This window comes from Schistocerca cancellata, chromosome 2 (assembly GCF_023864275.1).
Source record: "Schistocerca cancellata isolate TAMUIC-IGC-003103 chromosome 2, iqSchCanc2.1, whole genome shotgun sequence".
NCBI classification, from domain to species: Eukaryota; Metazoa; Arthropoda; class Insecta; order Orthoptera; family Acrididae; genus Schistocerca; species Schistocerca cancellata.
The window spans coordinates 137,270,965-137,295,941 of NC_064627.1; the positions used below are offsets into that span (position 1 = coordinate 137,270,965).

The 24,977-nt window shown below is 44.9% G+C and overlaps 1 protein-coding gene across 3 annotated transcripts in view; it reads right to left on the reverse strand.

The window, feature by feature from the left end:
* The window catches only part of LOC126161412 (mitogen-activated protein kinase kinase kinase 7-like), a 182,457-nt gene that overhangs the window by 72,761 nt on the left and 84,719 nt on the right, over nt 1-24,977 (reverse strand). For all 3 annotated transcript variants that reach the window (XM_049917201.1, XM_049917200.1, XM_049917199.1), the window contains exon 9: nt 17,781-17,976. In XM_049917201.1, coding sequence (XP_049773158.1) covers nt 17,781-17,976 — 196 coding nt within the window. The remainder of the gene's footprint in view (nt 1-17,780; nt 17,977-24,977) is intronic.

A 24,977-nucleotide genomic window follows, 5' to 3' on the forward strand; every position in this document is an offset into this window, starting at 1 on the left:
TCTACAAGATCATTCTGTTGATTTTCAAGGTCAACATAGTCAATGCCAAAATTAAATAATAAAATAAGAAAAGTCTCCTGCAGGTACTGTGGTGGGACTTATCCTCCTCAACATATAATAGATGAGATCAAAAAGTAATGGGAATTTTTTAATTTTGTGGGCTTTATACATCTGATTTTCAATTCTTTTTTATCTTGTTGGAACACATCTTCCTGAAGTACGTTTGCATCTTCGGCCGTTTTGAATATTTAGTTTACTGTTGACAGTAGAAAAGGTTATAATGTTTTTGAGTGCTTGGTGAATTTTTAATTTCGAAAAAGATGGATCAAGGAATTTACATTAAATTTTGTGTGAAAAATGGAATAAACTGCAGGACCGCGTTTGAAATGTTGCCTGTGGCTTGCGGTGAATCTACTATGAGTAATACAGGAATTTACAAGTGGTATAAACATTTAACGTTGAAGATGACTGTCCCTGATGCCCTAGCATATCAATTATTGATTATAATGTGGAAGAAGTAGAGAAAATGGTTCTGGAAAATTGTAGCAGAAAACATTGTTCCAAAATTGTTGATTTTCAACCAAAAATGATGTCCGATAGACATTGCTCGGAAAGTCATTAATGATCCAGAACTTCTATAGAATGTTATAACAGGTGACAAAACACAAGTAATATGGGTATGATGTCGAAACCAAGTTCCAATCGTCCCAATGGAAACTGCCTGGAAGACCCAAGACTGAAAAAAATTCTTTAGTTTCGATTACATGTGAAGGTTGTTCTCACTATTTTCTTTACTTACAATGGGATAGTGCATCATGAGTTCCTGCCTTATGGTTTGTGAAGCTTTCTCCTGAATAAATCATCCAATTTTTCGAAAACTGTAATCATTTGTTTGTCTGTACATTTATATCACATGTACTGATTTCCATCCCATTTGAATAATTTCCCTGTGGAGCATCGTGTATTTTCATGAGGACGAGTAGTGTGTAAGTTGGCACCCCTGAGATCAAGCTTGTTGCCATTCGATTCCACTTATTTAACTACACTCATTAATAGCAGAACACACAATATTGATAGGGGACACCTGTGGTCTTCAAAAAGATGAAATACAAATGGTACTAAAGATACATATTTCTCGATTTCATTATTTCCCGGTCAATGTGTTGTATGGTCTGACAAATGACACACTTTTAGGTCCAATTATCCTGGATGGACAAGTAGAGATGCAGTTTGCAAGATATAATGGTAAGTCATTTGGAACTCGTTTGTTTGGTAATATGACCTTTTATGTACTTTCTGTGATACAGAGCTTTCCTTCTTTTTTGGAACTCTCGAGGGAATCACTTCTCAGCGTAGTACTTAATGGCTGAAAAACTGGTCTGACTATTATGTGACAAACTAAGCAAACATAGCCATTATCTGTAATGACATGTAGTGACAGAGAGAAATTAATGTAAAGATAAACTAATAAATATTACGTATAATTTTTGTGTGACTAGTAATGAGAGCTGCTTTTGATCTTGACTTTTCATATGATGGCAGTGCAGTGTAGGGTTTATTCTGCCGGCATATTCTTGTTTACTTCAGGATGTCATTATCTTTACATTAATTCATAATGGTTGCCATGTCTCCAGGAGATGATGCCTGTTTTTGTTAAGTTTGTGGCTAGCCAGGCTACATGAGTCTTCCTTAAATATTTAAGATTGAAGTTAAAAGCTGATAAGAGTCAATATGAGGATTAAATTTAACCGTGAACGCTTACTACATGGCATCATCCCAAAGTGCATTACAATAGTATAGAAAGCTGGCTGAAACCTGGAACTGATGGCAGTGAGATTTTTGGGGAAAATTTAAGTGTATATCGAAAAAATAGGCAAATGGGAAATGGAGGTGGTGCATTATTTGTTGCAGTAGATAAGAAACTCAAATCTACTGAGACAGAAACTGAAGTTGCATGTGAGATTGTTCGGGCAAGACTCAGTATCAGGAGTGGGCATACAATGATGACTTGATCCTTCTATCGCCCACCAGACTCATCTCCTGATGTAACCTTTAGAAAAAACCTCAGTTCACTTGTACATAAGTTCCCCAATCATACTGTAATCACTGGTGGAGACTTTAATCATTCAACAATTAATTGAGAAAATTATTGTTTTGTTAGTGGTCGGCATGATAAGACATCCTGTGAAACTACCTAGAACAGATAGTCAGGAAGCCCATTCATGATATCACAGTACAGAAATGTCTACAGAAGCATAGATTACCAAATAATAGGTGTAAAACAAAGCTGAGGGCTATGGATAGAGAGATGCTGAATGGAATGTGCTTGGTTGTCTAGAGAGCAATGCACGATGCCCTCAATGACCATGACACCTTCAGTGAGTACCGTAGCAGAATAATGTCAAATGATCTCCCACAGAACCCAAGGAAATTCTGGTCATTTCTATATGGCTGTTAGCAGCAGCAAAGTTAATGTACAGTCCCTAGCAAATTTAGGCAGGAACTGCAATTGAGGGTAGCAAAACAAAAGCTGAAATGCTTAACTCAATTTCCAAATGTTCCTCTACAAAGAAAAACCCAGGAGAGTTGGCCCAATTTAATACTTGTACCACTGAAAAGACGAAGAAATAAGTATTAGTGTCAGTGGTGTTAAACAGCTGAAATCATTAAAACTGAACAAAGCTCCAGGACCTGATGGAACCCTGTCACATTCTATATTGAAACTGTGGCCAAGTTAGCCCCTCTTCTAACTACACTCCTGGAAATGGAAAAAAGAACACATTGACACCGGTGTGTCAGACCCACCATACTTGCTCCGGACACTGCGAGAGGGCTGTACAAGCAATGATCACACGCACGGCACAGCGGACACACCAGGAACCGCGGTGTTGGCCGTCGAATGGCGCTAGCTGCGCAGCATTTGTGCACCGCCGCCGTCAGTGTCAGCCAGTTTGCCGTGGCATACGGAGCTCCATTGCAGTCTTTAACACTGGTAGCATGCCGCGACAGCGTGGACGTGAACCGTATGTGCAGTTGACGGACTTTGAGCGAGGGCGTATAGTGGGCATGCGGGAGGCCGGGTGGACGTACCGCCGAATTGCTCAACACGTGGGGCGGGAGGTCTCCACAGTACATCGATCTTGTCGCCAGTGGTCGGCGGAAGGTGCACTTGCCCGTCGACCTGGGACCGGACCGCAGCGACGCACGGATGCACGCCAAGACCGTAGGATCCTACGCAGTGCCGTAGGGGGCCGCACCGCCACTTCCCAGCAAATTAGGGACACTGTTGCTCCTGGGGTATCGGCGAGGACCATTCGCAACCGTCTCCATGAAGCTGGGCTACGGTCCCGCACACCGTTAGGCCGTCTTCCGCTCACGCCCCAACATCGTGCAGCCCGGCTCCAGTGGTGTCGCGACAGGCGTGAATGGAGGGACGAATGGAGACGTGTCGTCTTCAGCGATGAGAGTCGCTTCTGCCTTGGTGCCAATGATGGTCGTATGCGTGTTTGGCGCCGTGCAGGTGAGCGCCACAATCAGGACTGCATACGACCGAGGCACACAGGGCCAACACCCGGCATCATGGTGTGGGGAGCGATCTCCTACACTGGCCGTACACCACTGGTGATCGTCGAGGGGACACTGAATAGTGCACGGTACATCCAAACCGTCATCGAACCCATCGTTCTACCATTCCTAGACCGGCAAGGGAACTTGCTGTTCCAACAGGACAATGCACGTCCGCATGTATCCTGTGCCACCCAACGTGCTCTAGAAGGTGTAAGTCAACTACCCTGGCCAGCAAGATCTCCGGATCTGTCCCCCATTGAGCATGTTTGGGACTGTATGAAGCGTCGTCTCACGCGGTCTGCATGTCCAGCACGAACGCTGGTCCAACTGAGGCGCCAGGTGGAAATGGCATGGCAAGCAGTTCCACAGGACTACATCCAGCATCTCTACGATCGTCTCCATGGGAGAATAGCAGCCTGCATTGCTGCAAAAGGTGGATATACACTGTACTAGTGCCGACATTGTGCATGCTCTGTTGCCTGTGTCTATGTGCCTGTGGTTCTGTCAGTGTGATCATGTGATGTATCTGACCCCAGGAATGTGTCAATAAAGTTTCCCCTTCCTGGGACAATGAATTCACGGTGTTCTTATTTCAATTTCCAGGAGTGTATAATCAATCACAGATCCCTTGAACAAAAAGCCATGCCTAGTTCCTGGAAAAAAGGGTAGGTCACACCTATCTCAAAGAAGGGTAGTAGAAGAGATCTACAAAACTACTGTCCAATATTCTTGACATCGATTTGTTGTAAAATCTTAGAATGTATTCTGAGCTCAAACATAATGAGGGATTTTGAACAGAATGACCTCATCATTGCCAACCATCATGGATTCCGAAAACATCCAACATGTGAAATCCAACTCATACTTTTCTCGCATGACATACTGAAAACTTTGGATCAAGGCAATCAGGCTGATGCAGTATTTCCTGATTTCTGAAAAGTGTATGACTCAGTACCACACCTATGATTATTGTTAAAAGTACGATAACCTCAGATTAGGGAGGAGGGGGGGGGGGGATGGGGAAGGAAATGGGCTGTGCCCTTTTAAAGGAACCATCACAGCATTTGCCTGTAGCAATTTAGGGAAATCATGGGAAACCTACATCAGGATGAGCGGACATGAGTTTGAACCAAATGTGAGTCCAATGTGCTAACCACTGTGCCACCTCCCTTGGTGGTAGTGAGGATACAGCATGTTATCTTGGATGGAGAGTCATCGTCAGATGTAGAACTTTGGGTGCACCCCACAGAAGTGTTTTGGGACCTTGCTGTTCATGTTGTATATTAATGATCTTGCAGACAATATTAGTAGTAGCATCTAACGTTCTACAGATGATGCAGTTATCTATAATGAAGTACTATCTGAAAGAATCTGCATAAATGTTCAGAAACGTAAACTGTGCACTTTGCAAAATGAAAGAGCGTAGTACCCTATGACTATCATATCAATGAGTCACAGTTGGAAATGGCCAATTCAACTCATACAAATGCCTGGGTGTAACATTTTGTAGGGATACGAGATGGAATGATCAAATTGGTTCAGTCATGGCTAAAGCAGGTGGTAGACTTCGGTTTATTGCTAGAACACGGGAAGTGCAATCAATCTACAGAGGAGATTGCTTACACATCACTTGTGGGACCCATCCTAGAATGCTGCTCAAGTGTGTCAGACCTGTACCAAATGGGACTAACAGGGGATATTGAATGTGTACAAAGAAGGGCAGCATGAACAGTCACATGTTTGTTTAATCCATGGGCGAGTGTCACAGTGACACTGAAGGAACTGAACTGGAAGACTCTTCAAGACAGATGTAAACTATCCCAAGAAAGTCTATTAATAAATTTTCAAGAACGGGGTTTAAATGATGAATCTTGGAATGTACTACAATCCCCTACGTATCTCTTGCATGCGGATTGTGAGGATAAGTTTAGAATAATTATTGCACACACAGAGGCATTTAAACAATCACTTTTCCCATGCTCCATACATGTATGTAATGGGAAGAACCGGTATAGTGGGATGTATCCTTGGACATGCAGGTGACAGTGGTTTGCAGAGTGTAGATGCAGAATGAAAGTGTGGAATACATCCTACGTTGCACAGGGCACATTATATGAAGCTGAAATCTGAAGTTAATTGCTCCTGTTGACAGATCGAAAATAGTAATAAAAAGGCTTAAAATACAACCTCTGGTGGTTTGTCTTTATATAAATGGCAGAGAAACTACTCTGGCCCACTTTGGATGCCCTTGTCATTACAAAGGAATATTGACGTGATCTTTACTGTTCAATAAATCATCTTTTCCAAAGAATGGAAAAATGAATTGAAGAAACCTGTGAATTCTTTGAAACTGCCTTTGTATTTACCAATAACACCCTGGAACATTTGTAGTACATGAGTTATCACAGTATATATGCTTCAGGTGATTTAGGAAACAGAAAATCAAAATGTTTGGATGAGGCTTTGAATACTGCATCTTCCCTATATTAAGCCATTGTGCTGATTGGCTGGCTGGCTGGCTGGGGGTTAAGGACATAAACAGTGAGTTTATGAGTATCACAGTTAAGAGGAGTTCATATGGAGTCAATGTCATCAGCCAGAAATTTGATCAGTTTATGAAAGAATGTAGGAGTGGTAAAATCCAGGCACTGAAAGCAACATTGATGCCAGAGCTGAGAAATAATTTAAGTAGCAAAAATGTGGGACAAATTGATACCTAGGTCAGAGCAGAGGAGGAATCTCCCAGGTCTTCTCTGTGGTGAAAGAACCCACCTGCAGCCAACCCTCTGCCTACTGGATAAAGGGTGAAGACAGTTACAGAGTACAAAATACATTCTTGCCAGGAGAGTCGTAACGGCTAAAAATGTAATGGACATCAATTGGACCTTTAATAATAAAACAAGATGAGAGAAATAATAAGGTCAGCAGGTGAGTGGGCCAGGTGAATGTATCATGGGGCTTTGCACACAATGAGGGCCACCACTTCCACTCTCAATTTGATACAGTCAAAGCGATACAGAGGGAAACTGCAACAACATGGGGGTGGTTCGTTATATAAAATAAAACTATAAGTTAACATGACCTGATCAGTGTATTGGCAAAATAGGATGGTGGATTCCCTCCAGGAGGGATAAAAGGAGGAGCACCATCCAACAGTAGTCTCCTTGACAGTGTAGAGTTTATTGGTATGAGGGTGTGCTGAAAAGTAATGACTCTGTATTTTTAATGAGAAAACTCAGAAAGCTTTAAAAAAAAAAAAAAAAAAAAAACGTTATTAACATTCTACACCTTTATTCTTAATGTCCACATATTTATTTCTAAACATAGTTTCCCAGCCGACAAACACATTTCTCCCAATGAGAGAACAGGTTGTTGATACTTGAAATATGCTATCCCGGCTGAGACACAAAGTTGAAATATTGTATCCCGGCTACGACACAAGTTGAAAATATGCTCACTATTTTTTATTTACTTAAATTTGCCATATTTCGTGACAGTACCTTTTCCGTTAGATGTTTACACGGCGATATTAGTCTTGGCTTCAGTTGTCTAAGTATGATTCCACAATGCATCTTTGTCGGTTGCAGAATTGATGTGGTTCAACGTGTTTCCCTCATTTTGGTGTTTCAAATACCAATTCTTCAAATGTAGTTTCTTCTTATAGTTAATACAAAAAAAAAACACTAACATAATTCAAAATTATTTATGTCTGCGACCTTCACATTGTTCTACCGCCAACACACACCAAGAGTTAACTGCCGACTGACTATAGTCAAAGACAACTCCAGTGTCAAAGATGTTTTACACAACACACAAGCTTCCACTTGTAATCAGTCTCTTTGCTATTCTTCGACAAATTTTCTAATAGTAATCAATATGCTTTCACTCTCAAAAATATAGGTTAATTAACATATACTAAGCAAATTATAATAAATTCTGACAAAAAATATAAGAAAACAATTACAATTTTGGTATCGGCAAATACAGTAAAAAAAAAAACAAAAAAAAACATAACTCCCAGATCCATTACATACTGTCACTGTAGAATGCTTGATTTTGTTGACAGACCCACAAACTGATCTCTGCTTGCCCATTGTTTCACTAGCGAAGTGAAGTCCTCGAAGACGTTCTGTAAGTTTTGGAAGCATGGGTTGGTTGGTTTGGGGGGGGGGATTAAAGGGACCAGACTGCTACTGTCATCGGTCCCTTGTTCCAAAACTTAAAAACACTCCAAAGAATAAAAACGGACAATGGAAAAAAGACAGATGACACAGGACAAGAGAAACTTAAAAAAGACCAACACTTACATTAAGCGATAAAAGCCCTCTGCCTGAATAAAATGCAAAACTATGCCCGCCATAACAGTATCATCAGTTAAAAGGGCAGGGAGTGTATCAGGCAGCGCAAACGTCTGCCTGAGCACACTTAAAAGTGGACAGTCCAACAGAATGTGGACCACCGTCAAAGCCGATCTGCATCGACATAGAGGCGGGTCCTCATGCCGCAGTATAGAGCTGTGTGTCAAGTGGGTGTGGCCAATGCGGAGCCGGCAAAGGAGGGATGACCACCACACAGTTGTCGTCTCCTTGACAGCATGGAGTTTGTTAGGGGTGGTCAGATCGCGCCATTCAGCCATTCAGTGTCCCATAGCGTGAAAACTTTGCGGCGTAAGATTGCTTGCAAATCAGGCTCCAGGAGGCCAATGTCCAGGGTTGGTTCACTGGTGGCCTGTTTGGCCAGGTGGTCAACATGTTCATTGCCTAGGATGCGACATGACCAGGGGTCCACACAAAGACCACAGAGTGGCCGCAACGCGCAAGAGTATGCAGGGACTCCTGGATAGCCATCACCAGATGAGAACAAGGGAAACACTGGTCGATAGCTCGTAAACTGCTCAGGGAGTTACTACAGATAATGAAGGACTCACCTGAGCAGGAGCGGATATACTCTAGGGCACGGAAGATGGCAACCAGCTTAGCAGTGAAAACGCTGCAGCCAGCCGGCAAGGATTGTAGTTCGTAATGGTCCCCTAGAGTTAGAGCGTAACCGACATGACCAGCAACCATCGAACCGTCAGTGTAAAAAACGCCAGAGCCCTGATACATGGCTAGGATGGAATAAAAGCGGCGGCAGAAGGCCTCCGGAGGGACTGAGTCCTTCGGCCCTGTGCCAATTCGAGCCGAAGGCAAGGGCGGGGCACACACCACGGGGGTGTATGCAGAGGGGCCCGGAAAGGAGGTGGAAGAGGGAAAACCCCAACCCCGGAGAGAAGCTCTCTGACGCGGACCGCGATTGTACAACCCGACCGGGGCCGACGTACTGGGAGATGGACGAGCGACTGTGGGAATAGAAGACGATAGTTAGGATGCCTGGGCAAGCTACAAACATGCGTAGCATAAGCGGCCAGCAAACGTTGGCGCAGTAACCGCAGTGGAGGGACACCCGCCTCCACAAGTATGCTGTCCACAGGGCTGGTCCGGAAAGCACCAGTGGCAAGGAGTATCCCGCTGTGAAGGATTGGGTCCAGCACCCGCAATGCAGATGGGGATGCTGAACCATAAGCCAGGCTCCCATAATCCAGACGGGACTGGATTAACGCCTGGTAGAGCCGTAAGAGGGTAGATCGGTCGGCGCCCCAGCTGGTGTGGCTCAAGCATCGCAGAACACTGAGATGCCGCCAACACATCTGTTTAAGCTGCCGAATATGAGGCAACCGGGCATCAAAAACCACATCCAAAAACCTATGTGACTCCACCACAGCAAGAAGTTCGCTGTCAAGATAAAGCCGCGGCTCCGGGTGAACAGTGCATCACCGGCAGAAATGCATAATGCAGGTCTTGGCAGCCGAAAACTGGAAGCCATGCGCTACAGCCCAAGACTGCACTTTGCGGATAGCGCCCTGCAGCTGACGTTCAGCAGCGGCAATGGCAATGGAGCTATAGTAGAGGCAGAAGTCGTCAGCATACAGCGAAGCGGAGACAGACGTTCCCACAGCCGCAGCGAGCCTGTTAATTGCAAGTAAAAACAGGCAGACACTTAAGAGTGATCCCTGTGGTACCCCGTTCTCCTGAACTTGGGAGGAACTGTGGGAGGCCGCAACTTGCACGCGGAAGGTACGATGCGACAGAAAATTGTGTATGAAAATCGGCAGCGGACCCCAATCATGAAGTGTAGAGAGGATGTGATGGCGCCATGCCGTATCGTACGCCTTCCGCATGTCAAAAAAGGCAGTGATGAGATGCTGACAGCAGCAAAGGCCGTACAGATGGCGGACTCCAGGTTCACCAGATTTTCGGCGGCAGAGCGGCCTTTACGGAACCCACTCTGAGACGGAGCCAGGAGGCCCCGAGACTCAAGTACCCAACTCAATCGCCGGCTCACCATCCGTTCGAGCAACTTGCAAAGAATGTTGGTGAGGCTAATGGGGTGGTAGCTGTCCACCTCCAAAGGGCTCTTGCCAGGTTTTAAAACGGGGATGACAATGATTTCCTGCCATTGCGACCGAAACTCACCCTCAACGCAGAGATGTTTGTAAAGACAGAGGAGGCGTCGCTGGCAGTCCACTGAAAGGTGTTTCAGCATCTGACAGTGGATGCTATCTGGCCCAGGAGCGGTATCGGGGCAAGCGGCTAGGGCATTGTGAAATTCCCACTCACTGAATGGAACATTGTAAGATTCAGGACGGTGGGTGCGAAATGAAAGGTTCCGACATTCCATCTGCTCTTTAATGGAGCGGAAGGCCAGTGGGTAATTTGCAGAAGCGGAACTCAGAGCAAAATGCTCTGCCAAGCAGTTGGCAATTACGTTGGAGTCAGTACAAACTGCTCCATTCAGCGGGAGCGCAGGGACGCTGACAGGGGTCCGATAGCCATAGAGGCGTCGAATCTTGGCCCAGACCTGCGATGGAGAGACATGGAGGCCAATGGTGGACACATACCGCTCCCTGCTCTCCTGCTTGTGTTGGCGAATGATGCGGCGGGCCCGCGCACGGAGCCGTTTAAAGGCGATGAGGGTTTCTAAAGATGGATGCCGCTTGTGACGCTGGAGCACCCGCAGGCGACCACCAAGGCACAGTCCTCCGCTGAGGGGACCCAGAAGAACGGGGAATGGCAGATTCTGCGGCAGTAACGATGCCGGTGGTGACCGAATGAACCACCGCATCGATGGCGTCATTAGAGAGAGGCTCAATAGTGGCAATGGAGGAGAACAAGTCCCAGTCAGCCTTATTCATAGCCCATCTGCTAGGCCGCCCAGAAGAGTGATGTTGTGGCAGTGACAGAAAGATTGGAAAGTGGTCACTGCCACACAGGTCGTCATGCACACTCCATTGGACAGACGGTAAGAGGCTAGGGCTGCAGATCGAAAGGTCGATTGCGGAGTATGTGCCATGTGCCACACTGAAATGTGTGAAGGCACCATTGTTTAAAAGGGAGAGGTCGAGCTGTGCCAATACATTCTCAATGGTGGCGCCTCGGCCTGTTGCCACCGACCCACCCCACAGAGGGTTATGGGCATTGAAGTCGCCCAGTAACAAGAAAGGTGGCGGCAATTGGGCTATCAGCACAGCCAGGACATGCTGTGGGACATCACCATCCGGTGGAAGATACAGACTGCAGACAGTAACAGCCTGTGGTGTCCACAACCAAACAGCGACAGCCTCTAAAGGTGTTTGTAGAGGGACAGACTCGCTGTGAAGAGAGTGAAGGACATAGATGCAGACGCCACCAGACACCCTTTCATAAGCTGCCCGGTTCCTCTAATAACCCCGATAGCCACGGAGGGCAGGGGTTCACATCGCTGGAAACCAAGTTTCCTGAAGAGCAATGCAGAAGAAAGGGTGAAGGCTGATAAGTTGTCGGAGCTCAGCTAGATGGTGGAAGAAGCCGCTGCAGTGCCAATGGAGGATGATATTGTCCACGGCTGAAAAAGGCATGAAGGGACTGGGGAGGCAAATTACGCCACTGGGTCACCTGCTACCTCTGATTGAGCACCTGTGGAAGTGCTATCTATTGCGTCTGAGGGACTGGCGAGATCCAGGTCCTCAGCGGACGCCAGAATCTCCACCTCATCTTCAGACGCAGAGCTTGTAGGAAGCAGTGGGATGACTGCCACCGCAATGTCGGGATTCTTGGGAACCATTTTCTTTTTTTGTTGCTTCGCACGTTGTGCCTTGGGGGGGTTCAGGCTGGGAGGGCTTCACTGGGTCACTGTCAGGGACAGACGACGACTGTGATGCCCTACAACCAGCGACCAGTGGTTGTTTCAGCCACTTGCGGGTGTCCGCGTTTCCGCTGGTTGGAACGTGCGAAGGGAGGTCCCCAAGGGACCCCTTCCTGGAGAGAGGAGTCGAAGAAGTCTTACGCTTCTCCGGCTGGGAAGGGGGAACTGATGTCCCCGATGGTTGGGGGGGGGGGGGGTTGCTCCTGAAGTAGATGGAGCAGGAGCAACAGGGAGTGAAGTGCCCCCCACCATCAAGGGGGCAGGTGTGGTCCTTCGACTCTGAGAGCTGACTGCATGTGTTGCAGCTGATGTAACTGTAGCAGGAGTGACAGTGGCAGCATAAGAAGACATCATGCGCCCGGGATGAAGCCGGTCAAATTTCCGTTTAGCCTCCGTGTAGGTCAGTCGGTCCAGGGTCTTCAATTTCCATTATTTTCCTTTCCTTCTGCAGAATCAGCAGAATCAGACAGTCCGGCGAGCAAGGGGGATGGTGCTCTCCACAGTTGACACAGATGGGAGGTGGGGCACATGGCATATCAGGATGGGATGGTCGACCACAATCGCGACATACGAGGCTGGAAGCACAGCATGAAGACATATGGCTGAACTTCCAACACTTGAAGCACCACATCGGGGTGGGGGGGTGGGAGGGATATATGGCTTTACATCACAACGGTAGACCATCACCTTGACCTTCTCAGGTAATGCACCACCCTCAAAGGCCAAGATGAAGGCACCGGTGGCAACTTGATGATCCCTCGGAGCCTGGTGGACACGCCGGACGAAATGGATACCTCATCGTTCTAAGTTGGCGCGCAGCTCGTCATCGGACTGTAAAAGGAGATCCCTGTGGAAAATAATGCCCTGGACAATATTTAAGCTTTTATTGGGTGTGATAGTAACTGAAACATCCCCCAGCTTCTTACAAGTGAGCAAGGCCCGTGACTGTGCAGGGGATGCTGTTTTTATCAAGACTGAACCGGACCACATTTTGGACAAGCCCTCCACCTCCCCAAACTTGTCCTCTAAATGCTTTACGAAGAACTGAGGCTCACGGATACAAAGGATTCCCCATCAGCTCTGGTACAGACGAGATACCAAGGGCCCTCCCCATGGGCACCACCCAGCCACAGCAAGGGCAATCTGGCAGGATGGCCATTGCTGGGAGTCCTGATGCCCCAGGGAGATGGGCATCTACTCCTTGGCATACATGGGGAGTAAACGGCGCAGGCATCAGCAGAGCGATCCCTGTGTTGTCAGCGGGCTACAACCAACAGGGTACATGGCGGCCCCAGCACAACAGACTGGCTACCATGCTGGATTTTAGGTGACATATAGTCCATGGTCGCCGTCAGTGCAGAAAGTGGCACTACACATTGCATGGCAGAAACTGCACGCAGGAACGTATCCATGCCCAAGAGATGGAGAGCAGGCAGGACTGCAGTGCAACAATGAATAAGTTGGCGAAAGATCTCAATGCAAGATGGACACAATGCGCCAAGTAAGGCGCCCCTCCCCAATCGGCTCGCTCTTCGGAAAAATTTTGAGATATGGAGGTCAAACCCAACAGGGGACCATCACATAAGGCCAAAACATTTGAGACTCCCTTTAGTCGCCTCTTATGACAGGCAGGAATACTGCGGGCCTATTCTTACCCCCAAACCAGCAAGAGGGTTGGAAACATATGCAAATCGGATAGGACCAAGTCGGGGCTGTATGGAGGATGTTTGGTGATGGTGAACCCATGACAGTGGATTGTTGCAGATGTTGCAGCATTTGTGTGTGGGCTGGCATTCTCATACTGATGAAGAGGACGCTCCATGTGTGGATGAACTCTTCAAATTTGTGCTTTCAGAAACCTGACTGCAGCGTGCTTTTTCTCATGCACCGACTGTTACATTACACATTGCCATATTACATGTCACAAAATGAATCCCAACAATCGCAGAGGGTTGCAACTTGGTTCAGCGAAGTGGGAAAGTCAACAAAGTAATATGCATGACGTGTAGAAACTCAACTAATATCGAGAACAGAATAAAAAATTCAGAGGCATTATTTTTCAGCACCTCCTCCTAGATAGAGCAACAGCCCATCAGATATTGTTTTGCATGAGAAGAGGACTTATTTGCACCCACAAATCTGTACCTGGGACTGACAAAGTGAACTTTGGGTGAGTAATCATTTTCTAGACAAACAGTTGGCCTGTTCATTACCTGAGATATCCACAAGACCTGGGACACCAGAGAAACAGAACTGAGCAGGCAGTATGACAACAAAAGCATATCCCATCACACCCACAATTTTAGAGCAGTCAGTGTAAATGATGGTAGCTAAGAGATGAAAAGACACTGACACGTCAAAGACCAGTCTACTTCAAGGACCTAATTTGTGGTTTGGGTACTAAACAAGAATATTGGGGGATGCAGGAAAATTTGGGGAGAACATGCTGAGGTGCTTAAATGGAGGCCTGTCATAGATGGAGGCCTGTCAGAGTACCTGAAGGTGCATTCCAATTGGTAACCCCAACTGAGGTGGCAAGGAGGGTATCAGGAGGTCAATGCCCATTGTATGCAAAAAGAATCTGATAAGTTGGGTGATTAGGAAATTGTTGGATAGTGATTACATTAGTGAGCAAGGGTTGGTACTATGGGAACTGAGCAGGTCAGATCCCTTCTTTAGAAAAAAAGCTGAAGGTTCTCTTGAGCCATAAACCTCCAATCACGATGAGAGCAGGACTCTGTAAATATGGAGAGGAACAGTGCAGTCACTACCCCAAGCGATGTGGTCAAGGACACAGAGACTTGCCACTAGTCTTTAGGTGACAATTATGGGGCAACCATGGCAGCTTTTTATGAAACCAAAGTCCCAAAAATTGGGACAACAATGTCCAACCACTGGACATCCAAGTTCTGGGACAGGACAGGCTGTGGTATGACGACAGAAATGCATGACTCGCATTTTCATAGGATAGAACTGCAAGCCAAGGCCAAGGATCCAAGTGGAGACTCTTTGGATGGCACCTTGGAGCTGGCAGCCAAGGCTACTGATTGAGAGCTATACCAAATGCAGAAGTCATTGACTTATAGCATGGGGTTGATCAGTGGTCTGCTGGAGGTAACTACTTCATCGATAGTGGTGAAGGAAAGCGTAACACTTGACACAGAGCCCTGTGGGAGACAGTTCTCTTGGACCCGTGGGCCACTGAGCAATGTACCAAATCTAACGTGAAACAACCAACGAGATAAAAACCGATGAATAAAAGTTGGCAGGGTGCCAAGGAAGCCCCAGTGAAGGAGCGTAAATAAAATGTGACATCATGAAGCAGTTTTGTATGCTTTATGTTAGTCAAGAAAGGCTGCAATGAGGAGCTGGCATTTACGAAAAGCCTGTTGGACTGCTGTTTCCAACTTAACCAGATGGTCAGCTGTGGTTTGTCCCTCCCATAAACCACAATGACAGAGTGATAAAAAGACCTGTGATTTGATAGCCCACTGTAATTTGTGCACCTCCATGACTTCAAGCAGTTTCCTTAGCACACCGGTGGCGCTAATCCATCAGTACCTGTCAATGGACATTCAGCTTTTGCCTGGCTTAGGGACTGGGATGATGATACTGCCTCACCACTGAGAAGGGAAACCACCTTGTAGCCAAATATGATTGTAGACGATGAGTAGATGGAGTCTTTAAGTAACATTGAGATGTTGAAACATCTGATAATGATCCGAATCAATATGTGTGTGTGTGTGTGTGTGTGTGTGTGTGTGTGTGTGTGGGGGGGGGGGGCAGTATTGTATATGGGGACAGAAGATGGAAGCACCACCCAGTCACATGGAGCCTTTTATGAATTTGAAAGGTAGCCCAGTAAGAAGAGGATGCCTATGCTGTTGCTAAGTGGGTTGGTCACAATGAAGTGTAATCCACTGAATGAGCCAAAACATTGTGACCACCTGCTTCATAGCTTGTTTGTCCATTTTTGGAATGAAATACATCACTGATTCTGCATATCAGAGATCCGACAGCTTCTTGGTAGGTTCATGGAGCTATGTGGCATTAGACATCTATGCACAGGTTATGTAATTTGGATAAATAACGAGGCTGCTGAATTGCGTATGTGGTGATGGCACCCGATAGTGACTCAGATGGATTCCATAGGATTTGAATTGTGAATTTGGCCACTGGGACATCAATGTGAGTTCACTAACATGCTTCTCAAACCATTGTACCATGGTTTTGGCTCTGAGACCTGGACAATGATACTGATGAAAGATGACATTGTCATCGGGAAAGACATCAAATACGAGGGATGCAGGTGGTTCGCAGCTGTCAGCATGTCTTCGATTGCTACCACAGGTCCTATGCAAGCAGAGGAGAATATCTCCCACAGCTTAATACCGCTCCCAACAGCCTGCGTCTGCAGTGCACTGCATGGTTCGAGCTACCATTCACCATGTTTCGAGCTACCATTCACCTCAATGATGGATTTTGTGGAGACAACCATCAACCTAGTGTAGCAAAAATGTGATTCACATGAAGAGCCGATACGTTTCCATTGATTGACGGTTGAATCCCAATGGTCCTGTGCCCATTGCAATTATAATTGACAATGTCACTGGATCAACACTGGACACGTACAGCTGATTTTTGTGGACTGTGGGCAAAGCTCTTCCTAGACTGTTCAACAATCTCCAACATGCAGGTGACCTGGTGGTTTATCATTTCACAGCGAATAACTCCTCTCAACAAAGTTCTTGTGTCAAAAGTAAATTGTAAGCCTGCTTGAAAGTTCTTTAGCACATTTGGTGTGAAATTTATGTCGAACAGTTGTTCCAGAGTTTGTTTCATGAAACCAAAACATGCAGCGTGCACACTCCGCACCAGTGTAAGTAGCCATTTTAACTGTGCACTACGCTGACACTTCTGCTGGTGGAATGAGATGGGATAGTGAGCACTATGTGAATAAAAATTGAAGTTGTTTGTAACAAAATGACTCATCTACCAATTCTGTAAGTTTCTTCAATAAATTTCTGTATCATTCCGAAGTTGTGAAGTCTTTTTGACTCACTCTGAACTACGCTTTCAAATGATGAAATGTGCTGTTAGAAACTGCTCCATCCAATGTGAGGTATAACACTATCTACTCACAAACAGCCAACATTCAACTGTGATTTATGAAACAGAGACCACACGAGTAATCTTTTCTTATATACAGAATACAGATAGTGTTACTCTTCTACCTATATTGTGCAGTTGGCTAAACTGGTGATAATTTGCATATGCAAGTATGAAGTGCACTTCATACCAATTTGACATCTGTCACACACAGCCTTCATGGTGCTGCAATTTTAATGTTGAGCACTGTACTTCACCTTGGGCAAAAATGATGTCATCTACATAGCTAAAATATCTTTTATTATCGCTGTCTGGATTCATTAACGTAAATGGTTCAGTGAAGTCTCGTTACTTCTTTCTGGATATGTGAACAAAGACCATCACTTAATACACAAAAACAACATGTGTGCCATGTGCTACTTCTTGATTTATGCATCACTGGACCATAAAAATAACTTAATATTGTCACATAAATAAAATGTGTCACAGACCCAAACAGTCACTGGATTTATAGAACACTTCTTACCTGACCACATACACGAGCTCCCAATGTCCCCTAACCTTATTAGGCACATTCTCTTCTGCGGATTTTACTTAAGGACAGTGTCTAATTTTACTTAAGGACAGTGTCTATGTAAACAAAATGCATATGTTACTAGATTTAAAGCACAATAATCTGGCAGAAGCACAATGACTAGTGGGAAGATGTTACTGTGACTCATGACAAATATGTTTGGGATCATGAGTTAGGGTAAAGAGGAAACCCTTGCAATGAAGTGAATCACCACCATCACTGGTAAATTACATGCAAATTATGGTAATATCTGCACGACATGTGCAGATATTTTAAGTGTTAATGTATGATCTGCCACTAAATAACTTACCACTTGTTGGTGCATTTTGTACAGGCACTGACTTGTCAAGCCCAGTTGTCTTCATTATTTCTATAGTGCCAGGTGTTGTCTTCCTCATATCATCATCTGATTGCCAACCTATATACGGGTTGGGTTCCCTGAACCTTATTCCTTCAGTGGACCTTCTGCCTCTATCTTGATCCTTCGGTTCCAGTGTCCAAGGATACTGAAAAGGTAAACATTAAAAATTTTATGCTTCTACATGATCTGTGGAAAGTAGAGGAAACTAATGGTGGCATTACCTTTTTGGCAGAATAGATAAGACGACTGAACAGCATGTTTATCAAAGATGTGGTAAAATGTGGACACCCACATTGTGTAAAAAATTCATTTTTAGTATGTTTAACCTCTAACTTTAGTAATGTTCTGTATCTCTCAAAGCTACAGAGCAAAATGGAACATATTTCAGACTGTGTGTACTTTAGTAAACTGTACAGTCTGGGCATTGTGACTAGAGCTTGGAGATATGCACACATAGTAGCTTCAATCTGGTTTGTTACGGTAGGGGAAAAAGTTAATTCAGACTTGCTGCACCTATCTCTGCATTCACAGAGCCTATTCAATGCAGTCCAGAAACACTTAAGTGAATTAAGCACACCAGAGGAAAAAAACTGTCACCTTAAGAAGACATGACACTAACACCATATAAAACACTGCCTGTACTCTGATAATCATCTCAAATCCACAAATTTCTTCAAATTGTGGGGATGTTGACGGTTACATTTCACCTGCAGTTCCTTTAAAATCCAATATTGATCCCAACTCCCTGTCTAGTCTAAGTATTGCTATGGAAAATGTGTCAGACATACATGGACTACAGATGATAACCTTGCTAGCACCTCCCTGATCTGCAGCAGCAACGGCAAGCAAACAATGTGGTGCTACCCTCTGACAAGTGTTTTAACACTAAATACCACAGGCCACCTACTGCTAGGCAGTCTCTCACTAGTCTCTGAAGCCTTTAGTTATGTCCCATTGAATAACAGAGTTTTGATCTTGCCCGATTTACATTTGTGATTTGGAGTGCTCCCTGGACTATCGTATACACTTAAGACAATGTTGCTATGCTCTGGAATTGTTTTGAATGTCTGTTCACTTTGTTACCTCCACTGTCCTTTACTCCCGGAGCCACCTGTTTTGTTCTGCCAGTCTCTACGTTAGCAGAAAAGCAAGTTATCATGAACTGTGTTCTACTTATGCAGAGTAGGAAAGAAAAGTGGCAATGATAGTTTTCTCACAATGCAACTATTCCAGTGAAGTATGAATCCTGAATTTCTAAACCTGTGGCAGCAGGAGTTGCAACAGCAGGAAAAACACTGGGATTTCCAGCGGCAACATCAACTACAGAAACAGCGAGGAAAACATTAGGAATTCCACCAGCAATACTACTGTTACAGCTGCTGCAAAACCAACAACAGTGGGTGGCAGCAGTTTGCTTGCCTCCACCTATGACACTTGCTTGTTTTGATGAGCTGCTTCTCTGCAAGGCAAGTCAAATAACTGACCCTGGACATCTGTGTGTGCTATTACCATCTTCTAGTAGTAAACTGTATGAAGTGGTGCAAAAATTATGCCCTCTCTCAGATTCTAGTAGTTTGACTTTTTCTTATGTTTGTGGTTTGCTGAGTGATTACTACAGTCACTAAATTCACTTCATTGTAACTAGGTTCAAGTATAATTAATGTGTTAACTCAACATTGGCTGATGACTTACCAGGCTTGGCACGCAAGTCTGATTTTTCCTGTAACAGTGTGATACTTTGTATGCAAATACCTTAATCTAAGACTTTAGAGGCATCTGATTCCACCTTGAGTGACATGTTAAAAATTGCCAAAGCTTACATTGTCAGTAGTGTTAGTCACCGTTGTGCTCTACAATCAACTGGTGACTTCCAAGCAATGCCATCATCTGATTTACCAAACACCCATTCATACTGGAGTGTGCTGACACGAGATTCAGTAGTTAGTGGATCCCCTGCACCCATCTTCGGTAGATGAGCACCAATGGAAGCACTTTATTCACCATCAGTGTGTCCCAAAGTGAGTGGGGGCTAATGCAACATTTTCCTTCCCATCACTGTCAAAGGACACCCAAAAAGTTGGTGTCATCAAAGCATGTCCAAATTGCAGCCCACACCATCAATGATGTAACTGCCATTTCTGTGACACGATGTTTTGCATGTCACAAACCAAAGCATCTTGCAAGTGTCTGCTTTGGCCTGTGTGCAGTAAGTACATCAGCCGTCAGCACACTACATGCTATCTTGCACCCGTGCCCCTAACAGCAGTACACAAGATGTAGCCTCTCACATTGCACCTGGACATTAATGGCACAATGGTGGATTTCCAGTTAGACACAAACGTGGCAGTGTGTCTGGTTAGTGTGAACACATGCCGGAGCTTTGGTTCCTTGCAGCTGCAGTCTTCTCAGTAAAAAGTGATGATGCACAATGGCCAGTTGATCCATTGTGAGGGCACACCATAATCCAGGCTAAGTATAAGAATGTAACTCAGCACTATCCTTGCTGGTAGTCACCACTTGGATGACAACTAATATTTTTAGTTTAGATAAATCTGCACTGTTTGGTTTTCAAATTCTGTACCAAGTAAATCTCGTTTCAACTGTGATTCCACTCAAAGAACTCAATATGTTGTGCAAGCAATCTAAGCAGCTGTCTGAACCAACATTAGGTTGTACAACAGGGGTCCAGGCCCCACACATCCTTAACGCAATCAGCAGTGCTTAAGATTTGTCGAGCTCAACCAGTGCCTTTCACCATGCATGAGAAAGTTAAAGCTGAATTAGATAGGTTGCAAAGTGTGGTGTTAAAATCCAGCATCATCTAGCCAGTGAGCTACACTCATCTGGATCATTTAACATTTGTGGTGATTTTAAGTCTACCATTAATACTCAAGCAAATGTCAATTTGTATCCACTTCCTCGGCTGGAGGAAATGTTGGTTAAACTGGATGAGGGCCATTATTTTTCAGAAATAAATCCGACTGACATCTACTGTCCACATCGGCAGTTGTGGGTCATCATGGCTGGATGCCAACTGAAGAGTCCCATGTTCAATTCATGGCCAGGCTGGGGATTTTCTCCACTCCGGGATGGGGCATTGAAGTTGTCCTCATCCTCATTTCACCATCATCAACACGCAAGTCACCTAAATGGAATCAACTAAAACGACACACACATGGTGGAGTGCCGCCACTTGACAGAGAGAGACTGAAGCCTATTTTGGATTGCCTGTAGATAATTAGATGAAATAGTATTTAGTGATTAATACAGTATGCAACATGTATCATTACAGCAATCTGCCATTTAGAGGTACAAGCATCAGCAATATTTCAGAGATATCTTGAGGAAGTCATCCAAGGTATCCCCAACAGTGTTAATTACTTAGATGACTTATTAGTTACTGACGATATGCAAGTGCAGCACCTGCACAATCAACAGATGATTTTCAAGTGCCTCCAAGCTCATGGTCTGCATTGTCGTTTCAACAAAAGAATTTTCTTTGAGCCGATTTTCAGATACCTGGGATATATATTAACTAAAGATGGGCTCAAACCCACATAGGATCATGTGGACACAACCACTAACTTACTGGTTGCTAAGAACCTTGGAGAACTACAGTTGTTCCTCAGCAAAGCAAATTATTATGCCAAGTTGATTCCTGATGCGAGGCACAGTTCCCATCCACTCAATCAATTGCATAAAAATGTGTTAAATTTGTTTGGTCAAAGGCATGCAAGAAAGATTTTATGCAACTTAAAAAGTGCCTTAGATTGGGTCTTGTTTAACACCGTTCCATCCTGGCATGCATTTCAAACTTATCACTTATGCATAGGTTTGTGGCATTGGTTCCTTGCTGTTCCACAAATACACTGACAGCACAGAACAGCCACTAATTGGTTTGTGGCATTGGTTCCTTGCTGTTCCACAAATACACTGACAGCACAGAACAGCCACTAACATTTGTATCCAAAACATTAAATGTCATGCAGGAAAATTATTTCCAAATTAAAAAAGAAGCACAGTTTATCTATCACATATGGTTCCCAGAAGTTCCATGTGTATTTGCATGGAATGAAGTTTCACTTAATGACCAATCACAAATCCTGTATTTCAGTGTTTGGCCCCCATTTGATGTTTCCCACAGTGCCTGCAATGGTGGGTAATGTTACTTAGTAACTATATCTATGAGATCCATTATTGGCTCTCCACGCACGAACTGCAATGCTGAAGCAATTTCCTACTTGCTGCATGGATCAGATGCTGAATTTGATAAGCAAGAAGGCACTGCATTCTACCTTTGACGCATATCAGTGACACACAACTGATAAATTTTTGATTACAAGATGTGAAGTAGCAGCTGAAATGAGCCATGATCCTCTCCTCTGCAGGGCGTTTGTTGTATGGCGGGATTGTCCGGAACAATTGCCGAAGGACATAGCCCCGGTATAGTGCACCAATTTTTTCTTATGGCACATGCTTAAGGTACTAAGGAGGGTCATTTTGCTAGCTATGAATGATGCTGAGTGCTGGGTGTTACTTCCTCCCACACTCTGCCCCCACATACTGAAGCTACTGCATACTGGGGAATGTGCAGAATGAAGGCAATCGCGTGGTGTCATGTACTGGCCTGATGTTGACAATGCCACTGAACGCACCATCTGGAACTGACATGCCTACGCCCACAAGAAATCGACCCAACAGTCTGAGCAACCCTGTAAAAGAGTGCATGTTGACTTTGCTGTACCATTTTGGGTAACAATGTCAATGCTAGTTGCTAACAAACTTTGTAACTTTCCATATACCATGTTGCTTGGATAGCTACAACTACTACGGCAGCTACCATCTGTGCTCTGTATGTAATATTTGCCCTAGGAGGGCACCTTCCACATTGTTTTTTGACGATGACCCTCTTTTAATTTGTGTTTCAGGATTTTTGTCAACCCATTCACAATGACCATTGCCCTTCCCATCCAACGTCGAATTTGGAAGCTGAGTTGATTGTCAGAACACACTAGAAGCAGCTGTGTAACATAATAACAGCCAACTCTGTGGTAGCACTTACCAGCTTCCTTGCCACTTACTGGTCCACGCTCATAAATGGACATAGGTCGGCTGAAATTTTACACGGGTACAGCTTCGCGTACTGTTTGACCTTCTGCGCCCTACTCAGTCTGCCCACTGCCCCCATGCACAGCCATATTAGCATGTAGGCTCCCATGTCTGGGACCATACTTTCAGCTGGAATAGTGGATGGATCCTGGCGACCATCACTGGCAATAGGGGATGGCAGATGTTTGCTTGCAGCCAGACAGGAGCAGCTGGTCCAGAACCAGAATCAGCTCCATCCAGAACTTGACAGACACACCTCCACATCCCCCCTCGAAAGCTGGCTGTGCATGACCTCTGCAACCCATCCAGGGAAAAGCCAGACCAGCAGCCTGCTCTTCCCACTACAAGCTCCACCATTGTGTTAGGCATCAACCAGAAGTTGACAATGACTGGTGATTGAGCTGATGGAAGTGGAACTACTACTTCCACTATGTCATTTTTGGAACTCACCCCCACAACCTGTGGTCCCCTGCTCTCACCATCAATGGAGGTTGAGCATTTTTGGCCAGTGACGCCCATGGTGGCTGAACCTTTGGTCCCATCTTCACCACTTCTGCCATATATTCCCCTACAGGCTAGCTCAAGCTGCGCCCAGGACCCTGTAGAGTAGCCAGGACTCCCACAAAGGTGCCACTTCCTAACCCCAGCCAATCACATTGATGATGTACTGCAGGAGCTTTAGCCAAAATTCCTGTATTTCTCTCTCTCCCATTCCTCAGTGAAGTCAGCACATGCTAGGTCATTTTTCAGCTCTAAGTGGCAATTAAAGAGGGAGGGCTTTAGTATCCGACAGTGATTTGGATTCCTCACCTAGCCCAAGTATTGGCAGGGAGACTACGTGTGAGATACTTGAGCTACAGACGATAGCTGTGCCTTGTGTGTGCGCAAAATGCAGCAGCCACAGGAAACACATGAGGTAGCACAACCCTCTGATGAATGTTTGCCACTTAATACTGCAGCCCGACTATTGTTAGCTAGTCTCTCACTAGTTTCTGAAGCTTTTAGTTATGCACCATTGAATAGTAGAGTTTTGACATTGCTCGATTTACATTTGTGATTTGGACTACTCCCTGGAGTGTTGTATATGCTTAAGATGGCTTTGCTACACTTTGGACTTCTGGTTATCCATTCACTTTGTGAATTCCACTGTCATTTACCTCCGGAAATGCCCATTTTGTTCTACCCGTCTCAATGTTACCAACAGTGAGTGTTACCATGAAGCGTGTTCAACCTATGCAGAGAGGGACAGCAAAGTTCTAGGCATGTTATACAGGATTAAGATCAGGTGATTTAGCAGGCAAATTGAGGTATGATTGGGTGTCCGACTCTTTGTCAAAATGGGGATGTATGTACGTAAGCAACTGTGTGAACACGGTTTTTGTCATCTTGGAAAATGAGTGTATCCACATAATATTTATCATGAAGATGTAGAAGGAAGGGCAACAAGTGGTTACCAAGAACGTTAAAATGAATGTCCTACTGCACGTTCACACTAACCTGAATGAATGGGTCCAAGTTACGGCACAATAAACACACACAAAACATGGAACCTCCACCAACTTGAACTACACCCTTGACACAATGCCAGTTCAATGCCTCACTACGTCGAAGTGCTCTCGATGCACTGTACTGTTTGAAAAGAAGCAAAATCATGACTCATTGGACCACACTAAACGCCAGCTACTGTCCAGTTTCTGTGTTTTTTGACCTTCTGATGATGTACAACATTCTCCGATACTGTGGGCAGTCGCCTTTTGTGAGGTACCTGACTCAAAATGTCCATTATATAGTTTCCTTCCCAATGTTCACTCAGAAACTGGCTGATATGGACCTGCATTCATTGACAGTAGCAGTTCCTGCAAGATTTGAAACTGATTGTCATTGACAAGGCATGACACTCATCTCCTGTCCCTGTTGATTAGGATGTTTTTCCCATCACTGTTCTTAAACTGTGTATCATGGCTCTGAGTGGAACACCTTTCCTTGTAGCCACAATGAACAGTTTGTGTTTATACATCAACAAATCAGCCGAACAGC